This window comes from Hypanus sabinus, chromosome 8, assembly GCF_030144855.1.
Source record: "Hypanus sabinus isolate sHypSab1 chromosome 8, sHypSab1.hap1, whole genome shotgun sequence".
NCBI lineage: Eukaryota > Metazoa > Chordata > Chondrichthyes > Myliobatiformes > Dasyatidae > Hypanus > Hypanus sabinus.
Genome location: NC_082713.1, coordinates 96043771 through 96068614, shown reverse-complemented (window position 1 = coordinate 96068614; position 24844 = coordinate 96043771). Strand labels below are relative to the sequence as shown.

At 40.1% G+C, this 24844-nt stretch overlaps 1 protein-coding gene across 1 annotated transcript; it reads left to right on the top strand.

Annotated features, from left to right (window-relative positions):
- Nucleotides 1-10381: 10381 nt before the first annotated feature.
- On the top strand, nt 10382-14429 carry LOC132397784 (amphoterin-induced protein 2-like). The gene is made up of 2 exons (XM_059976544.1): nt 10382-10522; nt 11107-14429. Exons 1-2 carry the CDS (start codon nt 10495-10497, stop codon nt 12777-12779), a joined length of 1701 nt encoding a protein of 566 aa, XP_059832527.1. The 5' UTR covers nt 10382-10494; the 3' UTR covers nt 12780-14429.
- Nucleotides 14430-24844: the final 10415 nt, after the last annotated feature.

Sequence of the window (24844 nt, the reverse complement as noted above, 5' to 3'; positions counted from 1 at the left end):
AGTTCAGATTGGAAATAACTTCTCCTTCTTGCTGACAATCAACACCAGTGCACCTCAAGGACGTGTGATTAGCGCACTGCTCTTTTTTCTCTACAGTCATGACTATGTGGCTAGACACAGCTCAAACTTCATCTGCAAATTCACCAACTGTTGTTGGCAAAATCTTGATTGGTGACAAGGAGCCATACAGGAGTAACTTAGATCACCAGTTGAATAGTGACACAGCAACAACCTTGCACTCAATGTCACTGAGACAGATTAATCGATTGTGGACTTCGGTAAGGGAAGTTAGTTGGGAGAACAACACACCAATTCCCATCACGGGGTCAGTAGTGGAAAGGGTGAGAAGTTTTGAGTTCCTAGGAATCAACAACTCAGAGGATCTGTTGAAATCTGCATTGAAAGAAGCTACAGAGGGTTGTAGACATAGCCAGATACATCATGGGCACTAGCCACCCCATCATCAAAGATATCTTCAAAAGGCAATGCCTTAAGAAGGTAGCATCCATCGTGAAGGAGGCTTACCATCCAGGATATGCCCTTTTCTCATTGCTACCATCAAGGAGGAGGTACAGGACTCTGAGGATGCATCAGATTTCTGAATGGTCCATGCACTCATGAACACTACCTCATTATTTTGTTCTCTTTTAGCACTATTTATCTAGTGTTATACACTGCATTTTGTAACTTACAGTAATTTTATGTTTTCCACTGTATTGCTGGTGCAAAACAAGCACTTTCATGGTATATGTCAGTGATAATAAACCTGATTCAGATTATTCTGATTCTGATTCTAGTGAAGAGGATTTTGAGAGTGTAACACAATTTCTAGAATGTTCCTATATTTTGTCTCAGATGAAATTCGAGCAACAGTCAACCTTTTGAGATCAGGATTTCCCTTTACAAACCTGCTGTTGAATCTTATCAGAATACAACACTGGTGCTGTAGCTAAGCAGAGATAATTAATTTGGGACTGACAGGCTGAATCTGGAACCTTTGTTGTGGGTGACTCAGCCATACTGCAGATAAACTATTGGGCCAACCTGATCTCTGAACAAGATCTTGAACCATAAATCTCTGTGGCATTTGAACATTGTCCAAAGGAGTTATACTTTTCTCTAATTGTAGAGCAGTGTAGAGGGACAGTGAAGGATAGCTTTTACCTTTCTTCCTCATCGAATGGTAGGCTACGAACTCCCAACCCTTCTACTGTCAGAGATTCTGCAGATGCTGGAAATCTTGAGCAATCTGACAAAATGCTGGAGGAACTCAGCAGATCAGGCAGCAACCATGGAGGGAAATTAACAGTAAACCTTTTGGGATGATGGTCCTTGGCCTAAAGTATCAACTGTTCATTTCCCTCCTGACTTGCTGAGTCCCTCCAGCACATTGTGTGTATTACCCTGGTACTGTCAGTCTCTGATCCTGGCATAGAATCAAACACTGATTTGGAATTCACTGGAGAGACTTGTTTCTTTTTTTGTTTACTTATTTGTTGAATGTGGATATTGCTGGCATACCAGCAATTATTATTGTTCCCAAATTGCATCAGAAGGCATTGGCAGATTACCACAGCCTCTCTCTTACCTATCAAGCATCTCAGTATTTCTTCTCCAGAAGAAAATAACTGGGAATTTCAACGTCCCAGTATCCTGGATTCATTAGCAAAATGACCAGAACTTCTTGCAGAAAGAGTCCAATTTTAAAACAGTAAAAGAACAAGTAATTATTGGGCTTAAAATGTTGTTATAAATCATAGGGCTTTGTTATAAATATATCTTTTGATCATTTCTAACAATGGAGCACCATGGTGCCTCCATATATTATGGTGTGCCATTTTTGAAAATAAATTGGAATATCTTATGTAAGGCAAATAGGTCAGAATCATGATCAGGTTTATTGTCACTGACATATATCATGAAATTTGTTGTTTTGTGACAGCAGTGCAGTGCAAGACATAAAAATTACAATAAGTTACAATACTATATATGAACACATAAATAGTGCATAACAGGAATAATGAGATAGCATTCATAGATTTATTAACTGTTCAGAAAACTGATGGCAGAGGGAAAGACACTGTTCTTCAAACATTGAGTGTGGGTCTTCAGGCTCCTGTACCTTGTCCTTGATGGTAGTAATGAGAAGAGGGCATATCCCGGATAGTGAGGATCCATAATTTTAGATTCCACCTTTTTGAGGTACTGCCTTTTGAAGATGTTTTTGTTAGTGGGGAGGCTGGTGACCATGATGGGGGTTACTGACTCTCCAACCCTCTCCAGCCTCTTTTGATCCTGTGCATTGGAGCCTCCATATCAGGTGGTAATGCAACCAGTCAGAATGCTCTCCAGGGTACAGCTGTAGAAATTTGCAAGGGTCTTTAGTGACGTACAAGTTTCCTCAGACTCCTAATGAAGTAGATCTGCTGTTGTGCCTTCTTCATGAATACATCAATGAGCTGGACCCAGGATAGATCATCTGAGATGTTGTACCACAGCAACTTAAAACTTCCTAATCTTCCCACTATCAATGAGGATTGATGTGTGTTCTCACAAATTCTCCTTCTTGAGGTCCACAATCAAGAAGGTAGATTTCTCTCCCACCCTCTTTTCTCTTTTCCATTCCCCATTCAACTCTTCTCTTGCCCCTTGATTTCTCCTCACCTCCCATTGGTGGCCCTCTTCCTTCATTTCTCCCATGGCCTACACTCCTCTCCTATCAGATTCTTCTTCAGCCCTTTACATTTTCCACCAATCATCTGGTTTCACCTATTACCTGCCAGCTTATACTCCTTTCTTTCCTGCCAACATCTTTTCCTGCTTTCTTCCCCCTTTCTTTCCAGTCCTAGTTTGGGTCTTCTGCCCAAAATTTCAACTGTTTATCCCCCTCCATAGATGTTGCCTGACTTGCTGAGTTCCTCCAGCATTTTGTGTGTGTTGATGAAAGCTCTTGGCCCAAAACATCGATGGTTTAATCCCCTCCGTAGATACTGCCTGACCTGTTGAGTTCTTCCAGCATTGCTCTGAGATGAATGACCATTTTGGTGTAAATTCTGTAAAATGTTGTGGCCAACCAAATGGTATGATCAGATAAATCAAACTTGACAAACACTTTTTCATCCCTACAATGCGCAAATGGAAAAACTGGATGGGATCCAATGAAGTTTGTAATTGTGTTATCCTAGTGCACCCATTTGGCAAATCTATCCTGTTGGTTCATATGGCCTACTTCTGCCCCTATATCTTATGGTCTATATCTGCATGACTATCAAGTGATATCGATGTGAAAACAACCTAGTATAATGACCATGCTGTGATGCTGAAAGAACTATTTTATCACAGCAGCTCTGTCAGATTGTTATTCTTAAAGAGATCTGTGATGTTAGGTATGGATTGATATGTTATTACTATCTCACATTCAGTAGCTACTTTATTCAGTGAACCTGCTCATTAATGCAAATATCTAATCAACCAATCATGTGGTAGCAACTCAATGCATAAAAGCATGCAGACATGGTCAAGAGGTTCAGTTGTTCAGACCAAATATCAGAATGTGTTCTAGGTTACTTTAACCATGGAATTTGGTGTCAAATGGGATGTTTGGTGCCAGAAACTGCTGATATCCTGGAATTTCCATGCATAGCAGTCTCCAGAGTTTACAGCGAATGGGGCAAATATCAAAAACATCCAAAGAGTGGCAGTTCTATGGGGGGAAACACCTTGTTAATGAGAGAGGTTAGAGGAGAATGGTCAGATTGGTTCAAGCTGACAGGAAAGTGACAATTACCCAAATAATAATGTGTTACAACAATAGTGTGCTGAAGACCATCACTGAATGTACAATGCATCAAATCTTGAAGTGAGTAGGCTCCAGCAGCAGAAGACCACGAACATGCACTCAGTGGCCAGTGAGTACACTTGAACAACATTTTGTAGAACTTACATCATCTTTCTTCATTTATCTCTGTTGGGAGGTTCAGCACATTTTATTTATTTACATTCTCAATGCATTATCCTGCAGCACATACTGTACATATATTATTAGCTGGACCTTGAACTCACCAGTTGAACCATTTTTGTAGGAGAATTGAGTGCCATGCATAGTAATAAACTAGAAAAAAAAGTTGCTTACTTTTTGCCAGGTAGTAGCCATCTAACGTCTAATGAATTATGTAAAATCATACTGAAGTAATATTGCAGCTCTATAAAACCCTTGCTGGACTATACTTGGAGTATTGTGTTCAGTTCTAATCATCTGGTTATAGAAGGATGTGGAAGCTTTAGAGGGGTGCAGAGGAGTTTTACCAGGATACTGCTTGGACCAGAGAGCATGTCTTATAAGAATAGGTTGAGCGAGCTAGGAGGATGAGAGTCAATTTGATAGAAGTGTACTGGATGGTAAGAGACATCAATCATGTGGATGGCCAGGGTGGAAATTGCTAATAATAGGGCACATAATTTTAAGATGATTGAAGGAAAACATGGGGGGGGGGTGTCAGAGGTATTTTTTTTACAGAGAATCGTGGGTGCATGGGACACACTGCCAGACACTGTGGTAAACATAGGTACATTAGAGAAATCTCAGAAACTTCCAGGCACATGGAGGACTATGTGACAGGGAAGAATTAGATTGACCCTAGAGTAGGTTAAAGGGTTGGCACAACATTGAGGTGTAAAAGAACTAGATTGTGCTATAGTGTTCTATGTCCTACAGTGATAAAAATTTTCTTTTTCTCTGAGCAGTTAGAAAGCATTATCATCTTTGAAAAATCCCTCCCTTAAACAAATGGAAACATTATATCAGCATGCTTTCCTTGTGCTGTGTGCATGCTGCTGTCCTAAATCTACAAATGAGCTGCAGCCAAATTCAACTCCTTCAGTCTTTGCTGGGTTGATTGATTTTTACTTGACCAACAGGGTAAAAGGACAGAACCTCTAGGCTTGAGAGAGAACAAAATGCAAAAAAACGTCCACTACATCCACTCCCAACTGTTTTCTAATATCACTGTATGTGTTCGGTGCACAGCATAGAGCTGTGATTTCTATCCTCAAACAAGCGGTTTGCCAATAACTGATTGTCCCAGCACACATGTATGCAATAGTCTTTAGGGCAAAATTGGTGCCTGGAAACTCCCTACTGCATGTATCAAACGCCGGTTGAAGGGAAGGAATTAGAGGAGGTATTCAAGAAAAGTTGAAGTGTGGTTCATGTGCACATTAGAGTTATAGAGCTATAGAGTATTACAGAAAGAAGCAGGCCCATCAGCCCAACTGTTATTCAGCCTAGACTCATCAGTCCACACCTGGGCCACAGTCCTCCATATTCCTTGTGACAATATACATCCATACTTCAAATGTTCAAAGTTCAAAGTAAATTTATTATCTAAGTACAGATATGACACCAAATACTACCCTATTAGAGATACATTTTCTTGCAGGCATTCACAATGGAACAAAGAAGTATGATAGAATCAATGAAAAACTACACACAAGACAAAGGAAGACAAACTGTGCAATTACAAAAACGAAAGAAAGAAATAAATAATACTGTGTTGCAGAATCTTTCAAAGTGAGTCTATCACAACACATACAAAATGCTGGAGAAACTCAGTAGACAGGCAACATCCTTGGAAAAGAGTATAGTCAACGTTTTGGGCCAGGATCCTTCATCAGGACTCCACAGGTTGAGTCCATAGTTTGTGTTCAATGATCAGGTCAGTGTTGAGGTGAGTGAAGTTATCCACACTGGTTCAAGAGCCTGATGGTTGAGGGGTGATAACTGTTCCTGAACCTGCTGGTGTGGGACCCGAGGCTCCTATACCTCCTACCTGATGGTAGCAACGAAATGAGAGCATATCCTGGATCGTGGGGTCCTTGTGATTGTTGCTGATTTTTAATGGTTGCACTCTTTGTAGATGTGCTCAATGTTGAGGAGGGTTTTCCTGTGATGAACTGGTGGTATCCATCATACTTTTGTAGGCTTTTCTGTTCTTTGAACATTCCTGTTTCCACACCCAACCATAACACAACCAGTCAGGATACCCAACCATACCACAAACATTCAGGATACCCAACCATACCACAACCAGTCAGGCTACCCAACCATACCACAACCAGTCAGGATACACCCCCCTCCCCCCAATTCTCTCACACTGCATCTAGAAAATGTTGGCAAAGTTTTAGATGACATGCCAAATCTGCACAAACATCTAAGAAATTAGATGTGCTGCCATGCTTTTTATTCAAAAAGCATTTGCATTTTTCCTCCTCTAGTCAATAATCAGCTCTTTGGTTTTGTTGATGCTGAACTAGAGGTTATTGCTGAGGCACCACTCAACTAGATTTTCAATCTCCCTCCTATATGCCCATCTGTCACCACCTTTCTCTTCTCTCAAATGTTGAAGCTGAAACTGCATTAAGGCATAATATATTTACTGTGTGATTATAAAATAAATTAATAGAAACCAAATTCAATTCAAATACAAGTGAAATTAATTTAAAGTTTCAAGTAAAATTTTTCTAACAAAAGTTAGTTTCTAAAATGAATGGTTAATCTGTAATGTAATTTTAACATCAGATGTGAATTAAAATGTGCCTGAAGATTTGAATTACACCAACAGTAGATATGGCCCCTGTTTTTGAGTTATTGTGCTGTAGTATTTCTTTTGGAAAGTTTTGTTTACATATATTTAATGGGTTACTCTTCAGATATCAGGAGCATAAAGCTTTATTTTGCTGCAAGGCCATTTTGTGAATATTGCCATAGCAACATCTCATCAGCAACTCTTTGGGACTGACCACATGGAATAATGAAGTATATTGCTGAAAATTGAGACTGCTGCTTAATTTTAATATTGGTACTAACCTGGAACTCTGCTTGGTATTTTAACACTAATACAAATACATTTAATTTAAGATAACTGCACTCATATGTTTAAATGGAGCAACAGGTTACTTGGAAAAGCATTACACAAAATTGGCAAGTGCTCACTTTTGCAGGAAATGTTGATGTGGAAATATAAAATGAAAGTAAAACTTGTTGAAAGTAAAATCAAAATGTTTCATGTGTGGTCCTGTGTCTGAACTCTGAAATAAAGTGAGTGGATACTCTGGGAAAAAGAAGTCAAAAGCATCTAAGCAATGTTTCAGAGTGTAGTGTAGGCCTCCGTTAGTCTCAATAGACCATGGATCTTCACGTTGGAAAGTTTCCAGGGTGCAAGCCTGGGCAAGGCTTTTTTTTAATGGAAGACCAGCAGTTGCCTAAGCTGAAAGTCTCCCCTCTCCATGCCACCAATGTTGTCCAAGGGAAGGGCATTAGGACCCATACAGCTTGGCACCAGTGTCATTGCAGAGCAATGTATGGTTAAGTGCCTTGCTCAAGGCCACACACACCCTCAGCCAGGGCTCGAACTAGCGACCTTTAGATAACTAGACAAATGCCTTAACCACTTGGCCATGCGCAAACACATTTCAGAGTAGGGAGGGTGCTACTCCCTAATGATGATAGCATTCATTTTGAGAAAACTAGAATATATGAGCAAGGATGAAATACTGAGGCCTTATAAGCAATTGGTCGTACCACACCTGGAGCATTGAGAGCAGTTTTGGGCCGCTCATCTAAGAAAGGATGTGTTGGCATTGGAGTGCGTCCAGAGAATATTCACAAGAATGAACCCAGGAATGTAAAGGTTAATATATGAACAGTATTTAAAGACTCTGGGCCTGTATTCACTGCAATTTAGAAGAATGAGGGGGTTTTCTTTAAAATTTATTGAATATTGAAAGGACTAAATAGAGTGATGTGGGGAAGAAGAGAAGATGATATTTCCAATAATGGGGGGGTCTAGGACCAGAGAGCACAGCTTCTTAATACATTTAGAACAGAGATGAGAAGGAATTTCTTTAGACAGCGAGTGGTGAATATATGGAGTTCATTGCCACAGATGGCTGTGGAGACCAAGTTCCAGTCATTGGGTATATTTAAGGTGGAGGTTGATAGGTTCTTGATTAGTCAGTGTATCAAAGGTTATGGAGAGAAGGCAGGAGAATGGGGTTGAGAAGCATAATAAATCAGCCATGGTGGAATGGTAGAGCAGACTCAATGCCCAAATGGCCTAATTGTGCTCCTAAATCTAATGGTCTTACAGCTATTAATTGGAGCTTTCAGATGAACATCACAGCGAGGTTGGAGATTATGAATAAAATCAAAGCCAATTGAAAAGCTCCAGCTGGAACTGTGAAGGAGGACTTAAACAGATATGGTTGCAGCAAGAAGGGCACTGACATGAATGGAATAAAGGAAACACGTGATGGAGGAAGAGAGAAAACCTTTGAGGTTAGCATTCCAGTAATTGTACTGGTAGTAAATAAATAATGTGAACAAACAGGAAAGTATCACAAAGGCTCTAATTGTAAAAGAAAGTCAGGAAATCTGGATCTAATTATTCAAGGGTAAACTGGAAAGTGTGTGCTTGTTTTGCCTCGGTAAAGTGGCTGTCTGGGAGTCTCTGGTCTGGCCACTTCTACACCTTTACTTTCCAAGGTAGACTGGCTGCAATGAACAAAATCTATTGGAGGACTCAATACTAAGCAAGCATCAAGAAAAAAAACTGCAAGTGTATGCATGGAGAAGGGAGAAAATGAGGAAATTTATCATCAGTGCAGAAATTAGCAGAGTTTAAGGAAAATAAAATTAGAAATTGATAACAAATGTGTCCATGTTGAATCCTGTTATTCCTGGATTGCTGTACACATTTTCTATTAAATACTGTTATTTGCTATGTAGTGACACCACTAAATGGATCATTTAATAGTAATGTGGTCTCTCTAATCAATAAGTGTTGTATGCCTCTATGAAGTCTATGAACTCTATTGTAGTACTTGAAGATTTTTGCAGAATCTTCAAAGAATCAGAGATGTTATCTTCAGTGGAAAGTTATGCACTCACTCAGTTGAATGGTAAGCTTCCCGCGACTGTATTTTGAGAATGTTTTTGGTGTTCTAGCCATGTCAACCACAAAGAAATACTATCTGCTCAGTTTTATATTGCTATTTTCAGCAATGTGCATGAGCAAAATTGTTTCTGTTTTCCCAAAGTATAACAGTGACAGTGCTTTAAAAACATTGCTTTGTTAACAAGCTTTCGAATAACTAGAGGCTGTGGAAATTAAATCTTTGCATCAAGGTAGTGCATCATAAACACAGGAGATTCTGCAGATACTGGAAAGCCACAGTAACACACAAAATGCTGGAGGGACTCAGTAGGTCAGGCGGGATTCATAGAAATGAATCAATAGTCAATAGATAGACCCTTCATCAAGTTTCATCTGAATAAATTATTTTAAAAATAACAACTTAAACAAAAGTCTATTTGACTGAAGGAAATATTACTGAATTTTCCTGATTGAACCGTGCACATAAGGTTGAATCTTCATGATATTTAGATTAATGTAAGTATCTTACCTCATAGCCATCTTTTAAATGGCATATGTTCTTATAGATTATTGACCGTAAAGCTATGGTATTCCTAAAAACAATAACATTATTTTCATTCGAAAATCAGATGACCACAAATCGCGAGAGGCTCTGAAAGAGATTAAGCTATTTCACCCTATTTATAGAAGATGGCTGTTTATTCCCCGCAACCCCTTCCAGCACACTTTATTTTTATTTACTTATATATTAAAAAATCTGGTATATGAAAACGGAAAGGATTTTGAACGGTATACATACATGACCAACTTACGGTTCGGCTAAAAGAAATGACTTTGCGTGATCCCTTTTAATGCTATGTCGGTGTATGTAGTTTATCAGCCTCGCTGCCAGAGCCGTATCAACAGTATACAAGCTGTAACCTTTCTGGGTTAATCTACTTTGAGGTATATACTGACACTAGCACGAAACTCAATATGTTTAAACCAGCCTACATTCTTTTTAAAACACCTATTGAAGTCACTCATTGTTAATGATATTAACATGAAAGACAATCTATTTGTGAATACCTTTCATTTATTGAAACCTAACGCTTTCTGCAGATGACAGTTCGGAATCATAGCAACAGGAGCCGGTTGCTGGGACCGAGGGACAGCACGTCGCATGTTAATTAGTCTCTTACTTTGATTCCGAACAGAAATCTCCTGTGATCTCTCGAAGTCACTTGCTGCTGCGTGTTTGAGCATTCGCTATGCCTAAGGAAGCCCGCCTAAAGCTCACACGTTGCTTTTGCCTAAGTTAGCTTGCAGCCCAGTCAAAAACTGGGCAGCATCCAAATAAAACCTTTGTGAAAATTTTGCAGGGAAAATACGGCAAGCGTGAAGGGAAGGCGGGCGGGAAAGCTCCAGTACTTTCCGCCAATCGACTCCTCCCCCTTTCGATCCGCATCTGTAATCGTTGACCGGCTCCCACCCTGCCGTGTTCAGCCAATCTCAGCGATCTGAAGATGGGCAGCCGTCACTTGTAGCCTCACCGCTTGTCTGGCTGCTGCCTCGTTCGACAATGCGCCGTAAAATGAAACACGGGAGAGGTAGGATCCGAGCAGGGTCTACTCTGCCGTTTTACTTCGAAAGTTCAGAAAATGGGGGGGAAATAGACCAAGGACCAGTTCGCACCGGCGTCAGGAGATACGTCCAATGCCCTAGTCCTTAAATGTCTTTGATCTGCTACAAACCATCACCCGGATCTTTCGTCTGTCTGTCTCTGTCTCTCTCTCTCTCTCTCTCTCTCTCTCTAACCAGACTTAAGGTAATTATTTTTGTCATACACTTTCACTATCACTTTACACGAATCCTTGATTCTTTTTATTTTTAAATCATCGTAATATTAACTCTTTATGTAATTCTTGGTTGTAATTTCTTTAGTGAGTTAGAAAATAACTGGAAAATAATCGTGTAAATTTTCAGAGCTTCTGCTTGAATAAAGAGATCATTGACTTGTGTTATGATTTACTTGGATGATAAATATTACATATTAAAACAGATTATAAATAATTGCTATTGAACTGTATTTGGTAGTATTACACTGCCTTCGCAAGATGTTGAAGTTCATTTTTGAATATTCTTTCCTTTATAAAAAGAAGATGCACTACTAATGTTACTCTGCTTGTTTCAGTTATAGCACCTGGGATGAACCTGGTGATATCTGTTTTTCCCCAGTGCCACGCTCAATCCTGCGGGATAGGTTTCACGTTCATCCGACTGCAGGGCCCACTGGAAGACGGTTGGGAGACGGTCATCATGTGTACCCGTCACCCAGTCTTCTCTGCTCTCCGAGGATGCAACTCAGCCACCCAAAGACTCGCTCTACTCTTGCTGTGTGCCAGCTTGGCGGGCAACGCTTCCGTCATCTGTCCTTCAGTCTGCATCTGTGCCAGCGATATCATTACTTGCACCAATAAGAATCTGACCACTGTGCCAAGGATCCTGTATAAAGTTGCGACCAGTTTGGATGTTAGCTACAACAGTATCAGACTACTTGGTTCTAACTGGACTCCAACCATACTGGACAGACTCAGAACGCTGATTCTCAATCACAACAGTATAGGCTTCCTCTCCAAGAGGGCATTTTGGTCTACTCCTGAACTCAAGTATCTGGATCTGTCCTCCAACAAGTTAAAAAGTTTGAGCAACTCATCGTTTCAAGGACTGAATTCCCTGGAGATTCTGCTTCTTTACAATAATCAGGTCGCCCAAGTCAGCAGCGGAGCTTTCGAGGGTTTGTACAAGCTTCATAAACTGTATCTCAGTCGGAATCTGATCTCCCGCTTCCCAATGCAACTCTTTAAAGGCAGGTCTAGACTTCCGCTTCTGGAACTGGTCGATCTCTCTTTCAATAAATTGACGTCTGTACCTGCCCTGCAGTTAAGTGCTCTACCCGTAAAGATGCAGAGTGGTTTGTATCTGCATGCCAACCCATTTACTTGCGATTGCTCCTTCTACACCATGGTCACCTACTGGTATAAAAGGCAGTTTAGGTCGGCGGTGGATTTTAGGGAAGATTATAGATGTTATTTTCAGCTGGACGCCAAGAGAAGTGTCAGTGTTTTACTGATCCACGATGATCTATTGAATTGCTCTAACAGTGCCGTGAATGGCTCTTTCCACGCTTTGGGCATGCTCTATGAGGCCTATCTGGGGGATCGAGTAGTAATAAACTGTGACAGCAAGATTCTGGACAGCAACACCAACGTCCTATGGGTCACGCCCGAGAATGAAACATTGCAGACTGGCATTCAAAGGCAGAGTCTGGGGGTGTTATTGAACGGAAGCCTCGAAATTCAAGATGTCCGGGTCGAAGATGCAGGGGTCTACTCCTGTATCGCAATTAACAATAGACGCATGCTAAACGAGACCATCGAGGTAACACTGAAAGTGCACAATTTCACACACACCAAGCACCGTTCACACACCTTTAACACGGCTTTTACCACTCTCGCTGCCTGCCTCGCCAGCATCATTTTAGTCTTGATCTATCTTTACTTGACACCTTGCCGCTGCTGGTGCAAATCTAAGCAAAGGCACCGGAAACCGAACGAAAGCAGCGTACACTCCTCCATTCTGAGCGACACTCCTCCTCACGAGGCGGGCGCTGAGAGGAAGGTCAGCGCGGGCAAGCGAGTGGTCTTTCTGGAGCCCGTCAAAGAGCCATTGAGGGGGCAGAACGGGAAAGTGAAGCTGCTCCCTACCAGCCACACTGTGGCCGAGAAGATCCTGAGACACAACAGAGGAAAGGCGGATGTCGACTCCATCAGCTCCGTGTTCTCCGATAATCTCATCGTGGCTTGATCCAAACGCTGTTGATGCGCCTAAGCGATAATCTAGGTTGCTGCCCACCGGACACCTGAGATGACTCGTAAACCAATAGTGTTGGGATATCCGGCAAATCTCCCTGCCTGTGGAAAGGTTAAAGCAGGAGAGCTGAGAAATGCCTCTGCTCTGAATGTTAACAGGGTCCTGTCGGCTTGCGGAGGAGTTTTTCAAACTAGTTCCATGTCTGGAATGATGCGAGATCCAGAGGAGGAAAAATGCACTTCCAGTCACTGGATTCTGCATTTAGTCCATTAGTTTGGCACCAGTAATATCCAAATTAAACCAACGTTGAGCCCTGTGATCGCCTTAGAGGCAGTGATCATGCCACGTGCTTGCAAGTATAAGGTTCATCTGAAATTGGCCATCTCAAAGTATGCTTAGAGACATTTCGCTAAATCCTTAGAATTCAAGAGCAAAGTAACGCCTCTTTACTGATGTTTATCTGCACTGATATGCAACGCTAAATTTAATGACCAATGAAGCTATGTAAAATAATTCATTGCTGCCGCGCACTTTGCCCCCTTACATTTTTTCCATAGGCCTCATACACGAGTTACATTTTAGATCAATTGTTGCTCTAGTCAATTTGTTGAAGACTTGCACAGATGTATTTCAACATCGACTTCCAGCCTATATTTATATTGCAAATTAAAGTTTTATATATTGCATTACAATTCCTGCTCATATTACTAACCTATACATTTGTTGGCAATTCATGATTTAATTCATTCCCATTTACCAAGTTTCCACCTAAAGCTTTAGAACTGACAGATTTAGCAAAGTCTGTTCGAAACTTCGTGCCCAGCGACTTTAGTAAGATTTAAGGAGTACTGGCATTAGTAGAAAGAGTTCTCCAACAAGGACATCGATGGTTAAGCATTGAAGGGATTTTCCATTCAATGACACAGTAAATACATCACTAAAATAATGGAATCACGGTTGATTAATGCCATCTTAAATATTAGTTTTCTCAGATACTGGTATCTGGCATTGCCAATGGGAATGTCAGCTTTCTCAGTTTATATTCAGCGACGGGAACTGTCCAGCAAGGGGTTAAAAAGAAGTTTCACGCAGCTGTTCATTTCGTCTTGCTCAGGCATACTTAGTTATTCTCCTAACTAAGAAGCAGCTGTTATGACACCAGGTACAGGTAGTTCTGTCTAACTTAAGATGTGAGGGTAATTACCTAACTAAACTCCGTAACGCAAATGAAATGCAATTATCAGTTATTTCATGAAACACTTTAAAATAACTAATCACCTTTTAAAAGAAATCTATTCCAAACGTAAGTATGTATAGGTAGGAACTAAAGTGCTTACTTTGAATGTGAAATTGTTTAATTATTAGTTTGTACTGATGTATTTTAGAGAAAAAAGTAAGTCTGTAAATGCAGTATTTTGTAGTATCAATTTACTGTAGGAGATATATATCTTTGTTACCATAATCTTTGAAACTTTATTGTAAAATGTATATGATTCCCTTTCATGTCTATTGTCTTAGTTTGTAAAATGCAGTTATCAAAGGTGTAAATTTGAAACAGACAAATGTTAGAACTACAAAATCAGACAAGACTATTTATAGGAGCTTCTCCGCAACTCTCACAAAATGCTGGAGGTACTCAGCAGGCCAGGCAGCACCTGTGGAAAAGAGTAAACAGTTGACATTTCAGCAGGAGTTCTGGTCTGCTGAGTTCCTCCAGCCTTTTATGTGTGTTACTTAGATTCCCAGCATTTGCAGATTTTCTCTTATTTGCTAAAGGAACTTCTCTGCATTTATCTCTGTTTATTCCTTCTGTAGAGGTCAGTTAGTTACATCCTCAGTATCTTACTGGGACAAATTGAACACTATTTATGTTCTGTAACTAATCTGCACAGAACAGCAGTAAAACAATGGATTGGTGCCCTCATATTCAATGAATGGCAGAGTACAGGCTACATTAACACACAGATCAGAATATTCAATTGCAAAAGTAATCAACATTTACAAACAGATTTACAACAGGCAAATATTTTACATGGCTCCATAATTTTACAAACTTTAATTTTCTAAAACTTGCATTAAATGGATGTGCCTTCTAAAGTACTGTGTTAAAAATCCAAATGAATATTTAGAAAGTAAAATTTTAAAGCAATATGCCTTTTTAAAATTCTAGCTCATGCTGAAATTTATTACTTTGTGAAAAAAGCATTGATGGTGTGAAATATCAGAAGTAAAGAATTAATTTTCACCAAACAATTTGAAGTTTTACTCCTTTTCATTGAGAGCTTTTCATAAGAGGTTAGAGCAATTTCTGATCTTTCCAAATGGAAGCTTGCTTAATTTCCACTGAAATAATCTAGGTTAGTTAGCTTGACACTAAAAGGACTTGCAAGTATGAAGTCCCTTTTGTAAACTAAGAGGACCTTAATGTAGTTAGCATAGTTCAAAGAGGTGTTATTATCATTGTATGTATATGATATACAAGATTCATTTTCTTGCAGCTCCCATAGGAAAACAAGGAAGCACAATAGAATCCACAAAAAAAACACACTTCACAAAGACTGACAACTATTCTATGTGCAAATATTAAAAAGAAGTAAACAAATAGTATACAGAACATGAGCTGCAGAGTCCTTGAAAGGGAGTCCACAGGCTGCTTCCCAATGAAATAGTTGGAATAGGTAAAGAGAGTGATTGCAAATACATGCTGATTTGGAGCCCTGATTTCTCAGGAGGACAAATTCACCCTGCACTCCAACTATTGTTCCCAGTAATTTAAATGCCAACACCAAGAAGGAACTCTTCATGGGAGCTAAGGTAGTGTCTCCTAGCTGGTGAAGAGGTGATGTTGATTGTGGCAGAGGTCACTGATCTATTTTTTCTCCTTTCTCCTCTAACATTTCCCCATCTTTCCATTTAGTTTGATGAAGGAGACAAGTAAAAGATTTCACTAACACCTCGGGCCTCTTCTGTTCCCAATTTTGTTCCTTAATGGGCAGGAATGATGAGGAGCTCATGACTGTTTACCACAACAAGCCAGACAGTAAGAAATAAGGTCATGCCCTGACAATATCATACCAACATATATATCACAAATAGATCAGCTCCCAATAGTTCTGGGAGGATAACTGGGGAGATTTCATTATTATATTTAAATCTGCAACCCAGAAATCAGATACAAAATGGGGAAATGCACTGATATTACAAATATGTCACAACCAGGTGCAGGGCAATCAACTCCACAATTACATACTAGAGCATAAGACACAAGCAGAATTAGGCCATTTGGCCCACTCTGTTGATTTACTTTCACTCTCAAACCCATTAGAAAATACACCAGTACTACACAGGAACAGGCCCTTTGGCCAACTAAACTAATATCTCATTCCTACACAATGTCTATCATTCCATTTTCCTCACATTCATGCGCCTATCTAAACATCTCTTAAAAATTTCTTAATGTATCTGGCTCTACAACCACCTCAAGCAGTGCATTCCAAGCACCCACCACTTTCTATATAAAAAATGCCATCATATCTCTTTGAAGTTATCCCCTTTCATCTTAAATGTATGCCCTAGGCATTTCAACCCCGGAAAAATACTGTCTCTCTGCTCTATCTAGGTCTCTCAAATTCATATAAACCTCTGTGAGATCTGCTCTCAGCCTCCACTGCTCCAGAGAAAACAACCCAGGTTTCTCTTGCCTTCTCTCTGTGTCCTTTGATGCCCTTATTAATCACAAAACTACCAACAGCTTTAAATATGCCCATTGATGTGGCCTCCACAGCCATCTGTGGCAATGAATTATACAGATTCATCAACCTCTGGCTGAATAAATTCCTCCCCCTTTAGCACTCTCTGGTCATTGACACCTCCTCGACTGGAAACAGCTTCCATGTCCACACTATTCAGGTCTTTCAATAACCACCACCTTTTATTAAACTCCAGGAGGCAATAAAATATGACCCTTATAATATTCACCCTTTCACTCCTGGGATCATTCCTGTAATCCTCCTCTGGACACTCTCCAATGCCATATTCCTTAAATATGGAGCCTGAAACTTGTCACAATACTGCAAATGTGGTCTGACCAATGCCTTAAAAAGTCTCAGCATTACGTCCTTCATATTCTCTGACAATGAAAGCTAACATTGCATTTACCTTCCTTACAATTGGTTCAACCTGTAAGTGAACCTTTTAGGGGATCCTGCACTAAGACTCCCAGATGCACTAATAAACACTAGCACTTTAGCTCCACATAAACCTCCTCCCTCTCACCTCTTCAACATAGTTTTTTTTTCCTGTCCTTATCTAAATTCCTATTACCTCTAGTCACCTCAACAACTCAGTTGATAAAGGGATCACATTCTATTCCATGTTCAGTGAAAATCATTTTTCCTCAGTTCCTTACAAATTGGTGTTTTTCTTTAACTTATGAAACTCTGGTGATTGTATGAAAAAATGTACCCATCATACATCCCTTCATTCAAGACTATTGTTAGACAATATCCTCCAGCTCTCAATAAAATGGAAACCTGCTTTCTGTTTCATAGCTTCCTTGTGTATTTGCCTCACTAAATATTCCTTGTTTCTAAAGAACTGTTAACTGGTAAGCAGTTTTCAGAAAATAGACCCGTTGGTTATTATTAACCCCACAGCATGGGAAGTATCTAAACTGACATACAGACAATTAGCTGAACATGTCCAGACATCCCTTTTCCTCTGCTGATTAAATCATTACTGGCTATTTTCAGTGACCACAAGAAAACTCCACAGTGACTGAAGTTGTGCCAAATCTGCCAGCATGCTCTCTTCGATGAGATGTCATTGATTTATAATTTTTTGGAAAATCTGTACTTCCTTTTGAAAACTGTGCAATGAGTTACTTTCACTTTTGCACTCATCCCCATAAATCAGTAGACTACTTAAGAAATATTCATTCAATGAAATGTCCAGAAGAGAAAAGGGCAAAGTAATTTTTAAAGAGCTATATGTAGCTCACTCTGTTATAGAATGTGTTTAATTTCAGGAGTGAAAAACTCCCAAGTTGCTTTCTAATCAATTCCCATGTGAACCAGGTAATCTTTTAATTTTAAATGTATACATAAACAGATAATGATCAGATTAATTGATCGTCATTTTTATTTATGCGTTTGTTTATTTATTTATTTATTGAGATACAGAAAACCCCAATTAACCCTAGCCGATTCATGGGACATTTTACAATGACTTATAACCAACTAATTGGTACATCTTTGGACTGTGGGAGGAAACCAGAGCACCTGGAGGAAACCCACACATTCCACAGGGAGGACGTACAGAGACTCAGTAAGGTGAATGCTGGATTGAACTCTGAACTCTGATGCCCCAAGCTGTAATAATGCTGTTCTAACCACTATGCTACCTTGACTCCCTTTATGGTGTAGTTTTTATGCTAGATTTTAATTGCTGTTTTGGTAGTTAATATTTACGCTAATGAAATGCACACAAAAACATTATTTTTCCAGAGGAATGATGTAATGCATAGTCTAGTCAGAAACATAAAGTTTTCTTTCCTTTTCACATGTTTATTATGAGCATTTCCTGAGTTTAATTCCATATTTACACTATTAATGTTTTTGTTCATTTATCTATCTGGTTAATCCTATCTCATCAGCAACTCATCATTTCTAGGGGCATTATTTGGCAGAACAATTTTCCTCAGTTGCTTGAAGTCTCTTCATCTCAATGTTATGGAATTTATGGCAAAGAACAATTCTCCAAAAGCAATAATATCATTCAACCATTGGGCCAGCTATTTTTAAACTAGTTTCAGTGCCTGTTTGTCCATGGGATTTTGCCACATATATACCCTATTGTCAGTTCTGATTGATGCTTGTTTCACCATGTTTTTAAATGTATATTCCAGACTAGAGGAAAAGAGTCAGAGAGTAATACAGCATGGATACAGTGCCTTCAGCCCAACCCATCAATGCTGACACAATTGCTTACTTGAGCTGGTCCCATCTACCCGCATTTGGCCCATATCCCTGAAAAACTCTTCTGTTAATGTACCTGCATAAATGACCTTTATACCAGTATAATCATGCCTCCTTCTATCAGTTCTTCTGGCACAAAGCCCCCTTTCTTCCATGTGAAAAAGTTGCCCCTTAAGTTCCCTTTAAATCCTTCCTCTCTCATTAATTGTATGTAATGCTTAATGTATGTGGCACTTAATGTACCTTAATAACATCTCTTAAACCTTTGCTGTCTTGTATTAGAATCCCCTGGGGAAAAGACTGTGAACATTCACCTTATTCGGAGATCAGAGATCAGTGGCCACTTTACTATGTTTCTCCTGTAGCTAATAAACTGGTCACTGAGTGTGTGCCTGTGGTCTTCTGCTGCTGCAGCCCATTCACTTCAAGTTCCAGCATGTTGTACATTCAGAGATGATCTTCTGCACACCGCAGTTATTTGAGTTACTGGTGCCTTCCTGTCAGCTTGAACCAGTCTGGCCATTCTCCTCTGAACTCTCTCATTAATAAGGCATTTTCCGCCACAATAATGCTGCTCACTGGATTTTTATTTTGTTTGTTGCACCATTCTCTGTAAACTCTAGAAACTGCTGTATATGTAAATCCGAGGAGATCAGCAGTTTTTAAGATGCTCAAACGACCCCATCTGGCACCAATAATCATTCCACAGTCAACATCACATAGATCACATTTATTCCCCATTCTGATATTCAATCTGAACAGCTGAACCTCTTGACCATGTCTGTATGATTCTATGCATTGAGTTCCTGCCACATGATTGGCTGATAAGATATTTGCGTTAATGAGCAGATGTACAGATGTACTTAATAAAGTGGCCTCTGAGTGTATGATACTGTATGTAGAATAGAAATCGTTTAACTTCCTTCTGGTTATTTTGAATTAATTATTCTGACTTGGCATTGGTTACTTACCCTCTTGCTAATTGTTCATTCTAGTACACAAAAAAACAACTTATGATCCCTCGTTACTTATCAAATATAATTTACAGCCCACTGATTTGGACACCAGATGCACAGTTCTCTTTTCCAGACACTGCCTTTCAACTTGAGTTGTAATACTTTACAAATTAATATATCATGTTGATATGATCTTCCCTTTATTTCACTTTAATCCACAATTGATAAAAATAATAATAAATTAGTAACAAATTATTCTGACTTTATTTGAAGCTTTAAGCATGGAGTTATAACATAATGCAGAAGGGACACAGGCCCTTTGATCCACATCAACCACGTCAACCAATATGCCCATCTATGTTCATCCCATATTACTCTAAACTGTTCCTTCCCTAACTGTATACATTCTCTGTCCAAATCGTTTAAAAATAATGTTGTTTTACCTCCTTAATTATCTTCCTCATGTAAAAAAAAAGCTTCTCAATTCCAAGTAAATGTTTTCACTTGAATTAAATACGTTTAACTTATATATTAACATATTCAGAGGCCACTTTATTCAGTACGTCTGTACACCTGTTCATTATTGCAAATATCTAAACAGCTAATCATGTGCCAGCAACTCAATGCATAAAAACATGCAGACAAGGTCAAGAGGTTCAGTTGTTGTTCAGGGCAAACATCGGATTTGGGAAGAAATGTGATATCAGAGATCTTGACAGTGGAATGATTTTTGGTGCCAGACAAGTAGGTTTGAGTATCTCAGAAACTGCTGATCTCCTGGGATTTTCACAGGCAACAGACTCTAGAGTTTATAGAGAATGGCGTGGAAAAACAAAAAAAAATCCAGTGAGCAGCAGTTCTGTGGGTGAAGATGGCCTGTAAATGAGAGGTCAGAGGAGAATGGCCAGACTGGTTCAAGCTGACAGTACTTCAAATAACCACACATTACAATGCTGGTGTGTAGAAGAGCATTTCTGAACATTCAACACACCAAACCTCAAAGTTGATTGGTTAAAGCAGAAGACCGTGAACGTACACTCAGTGGTCACTTTATTAGGTACAGAAGATATCTAATAAAAGTCTCCACTGAGTGTATTTACAGGTAAATGCCGTGTCTGAATAACTGTTTGTTTTGGTTCAGTTGGAATTAAATGTTGCCCAGAAGGTAGCATATTAATTCAGGAATTGTAGAAGGTTCAACAGATGAATATTGAACATCTGTCAATCATTATGTATGCAATATAAGTAATTAGAATATTGACTGAGACAGCTGGATTTTGCTTTCTATAATTTGCTGGATCTAACATTAGTTAGATCCACACTATTAGTAAATCATGGCACTAAATAGGTTCATTTGAAGGAAAGTTGAAATTTCATATTAGATATTAGACAAAGATTTCAATTACAAATTACTGTGGAAAGCCTCAGCTCTATTCACTTACAATTTGCAGTGCTGCTGACAAGACACAAAGGGTGTTGTAGTGAGAAATCTTGTAAACATTTACTTGTAACCTTTTATTTTTATTAAAATTATTGGCTCAGACTCCAATACTACCACAGATCAATGACCAACACTATTTTGCTGATCGCTCAATTGTCCAGCATTGAGGCAAGACAAACACAACCTGTGAACTGCAAATCACCACTGGTTGCTGGATGATTTTCACCATGAGCCCAATAGGCTTTTAACTTCCTCTTGGCTACAAAGAATGGCTGCATTTGCATGGAAATTTCCTGTTAAAAATTGGATGGAAAGATGTTTCAGCAATACACCTGTGGTGAACTATGTGCCTGTCTGGACACGCCCCCTGCTGAATGCTCCTATGACTCCTCCCACAGGCCCCTGTATAAAGGCGATTTGAGGCCTGACGCTCGGCCTCAGTCTCCAGGACATAGTATGATGGACACTCACTCCTGGTTCCTTCTTCCAGTCAATAAAAGCCGATATCTCGCCTTACGTCTCAGTGTGAGTTATTGATGGTGCATCAACACCAGTCAGACTCTTCAACCTAGAAGAAAACAATGAAATTACACCACAAAACCAGAAGACATTGGAGCAGAATTAGGCCATTTGTCTCATCGAGTCTGTACTGCCTTTTGCTCATGGCTGATCCATTTCCCTCATAAACCTATTTTCTTGACGTCTCCCTTTAACCTTTCATGCCCTGACTTATGAAGAAGCTATCAATCTCTGCTTTAAATACCTGTTGTGGTCCATGTAGGGACCAACGACGTGGGTAGGATGAGTGAGGGGGTCCTGCGTAGTGAGTTCAGGGAGTTAGGTGCGAAGCTGAAGGGCAGGACCTCCAGGAAAACAATCTCAGGATTGCTACCTGTGCCACAGGTGAATGAGGCAAGGAAGAGAAGGATTATACAGATTAATACGTGGCTGAGAGGATGGTGCAGGAGGGAGGGCTTCAGGTTTTTAGATAATTGGGCTTTGTTCCAGGGAAGGTGGGATCTGTTCCGACGGGACAGTTTACACCTGAACTGGAGCGGTACTAACACTTTTGCAGGGAAGTTTGCTAGTGCTGCTGGGGGTGGGGTGGGGTTTAAACTAAATTTGCAGAGGGCAGGGATCCAGAATGCGAGAGAGGATAGCGAGATGAAGAATGAAGGACAGGTGGGGACTACACGGTTCTGAAATATTAAGTGTGTAGTAGAGAAAGGTGAGGCGGAACAAGTGATAAGGAGGACACATGTACAGAGGGATGGTCTGACTGAACATGGAGTTAAATGTGCAGAAAGAATAAGTTAATTTAGGAAGGACCACAAAATTCAAGGGGCGTATCGCCCGATGGGAGTTCGGGGAGCTGGGTTAAGCACAATAGGCAGCGATTTAAACAGAGAGGAGAAATGAGCTAAAAATTCTATATCTGAATGCACAAAGTGTCAGAAATAAGGTGGATGAGCTTGAAGCTCAGGTGCAAATGGGTAACTATGATGTTGTTAGGATAACGGAGACATGGCTGCAGGGAGATCAGATCTGGGAAATGAATGTACAAGGGTATACATGCTATCATAGGGACAGAAATGTGGGCAGAGGGTGTGGGGTGGCCCTGTTGGTGAGGAATGAGGTTCAGTCATTTGCAAGGGTGGGGGGGACATAGGATCAGGAGAAGTAGAGTCTGTGTGGATAGAACTGAGCAACAGTAAGGGCAAAAAGACCCTAATGGGTGTTATCTGCAGGCATGGATATTGAGTGCAAGTTGAATAGGGAGTTAACATTGGCATGTGGCAAAGGTAATGTCGCAGTAGTTATGGGGGATTTCAACATGCAGGTGAACTGGGAGAATCAGGTTGGTGCTGGACCCCAGGATAGGGAGTTTGTAGAGTGACTACGGGATGCATTCTTGGAACAGCTTGTATGAGAGCCGACCAGGGACAAGGCTATTCTGGATTTAATCTTGTGTAATGAACAGGATTTGATAAGCGATCTTGAAGTAAAGGAGCCATTAGGAGGCAGTGATCACAATATGATAAGCTTTTATCTGCAATTTGAGAAGGATAAGGGCAGCTCGGAGGTGTCAGTGTTGCAGTTGAACAGGGGAAACTATGGAGCCATGAGGGAGGAGCTGGCCAAAGTTAACTGGATGGATATCCTAGCAGAAAAGACAGTGGAACAGCAATGGCAAGTATTCTTGGGAATAATGCACAAGGTGCAAAATCAGTTCATCCCCCGGAGAAGGAAGGATTCAAAGGGGGGAAAGGGGCCACAGTGATTGACAAAGGAAGTCAGAGATTGGATAGCATTTAAAAAAAGGAAATATGACAGAGCTAAGGTGAGTGAGAGGACAGATGATTGGGAAATTTTTAAGGAACAACAGAACTTAACTAAAACGGCAATAAGGGGAGAAAAAATGAGGTACGAACGCAAGCTAGTCAGGAATATAAAGGAGGATAGCAAAGACTTTTTTAGGTATGTGAAGAGAAAGAAGATAGTTAAGAACAATGTTGGGCACTTGAAGAATGAATTGGGTGAAATTGTTATGGGAAACAGAGAAATGGCAGAAAAATTTAATAAGTACTTTAGATCTGTCTTCACTAGGGAAGACACAAGCAATCTCCCAGATGTATGGATGGGCCAAGGACATAGGGTAACAGAGGAAATGAAATGGATTGACATTAGGAAGGAAACGGTGATGAGTAGACTGATGGGACTGAAGGCTGACAAATCCCCAGGTCCAGATGGTCTGCATCCTAGGGTACTAAAGGAGTTGGCCCTGGAAATTGCAGATGCATTGGTAATCATTTTCCAATGTTCCTTAGATTCAGGATCATTTCCTGAGGATTGGAGAATGGCTAATGTTATCCCACTTTTTAAGAAAGGAGGGAGGGAGAAAACAGAGAACTATTGTCCTGTCAGCCTAACATCAGTAGTGGGGAAGATGCTAGAGTCCATTATTAAAGATGAAATAGTGGCATATCTAGATAGCAGTGATAGGATTAGGCCGAGCCAGCATGGATTTACCAAGGGCAAATCATGCTTGACTAATCTATTGGAGTTTTTCGAGGATGTAACCAGGAAGTTAGACAAGGGAGATCCAGTGGGTGTAGTGTACCTCGATTTTCAGAAGGCATTTGATAAGGTCCCACATAGGAGATTGGTGGGTAAAATCAGAGCTCATGGCATTGGGGGGAAAATATTGACATGGATAGAAAACTGGTTGGCAGATAGAAAGCAAAGGGTAATGGTGAATGGGTGTTTCTCGGAATGGCAGGTGGTGACTAGTGGGGTGCCACAGGGCTCGATATTGGGACCACAGCTGTTTATGATTTACATCAACGATTTAGATGAAGGTATTGAGAATAACATCAGCAAGTTTGCTGATGATACTAAGCTGGGTGACAATGTGACATGTGATGAGGATGTTAGGAGAATTCAGGGTGACTTGGATAGGCTGAGTGAGTGGGCAGATACTTGGCAGATGACATTCAATGTGAATAAGTGTGAGGTTATCCACTTTGGGAGTAAGAACAGGAAGGCAGATTATTATCTGAACGGTGTAGAGTTAGGTAAGGGAGAAATACAATGAGATCTAGGAGTCCTTGTTCATCAGTCACTGAAGGTGAATGAGCAAGTGCAGCAGGCAGTGAAAAGGCTAATGGAAGGTTGGCCTTTATTACA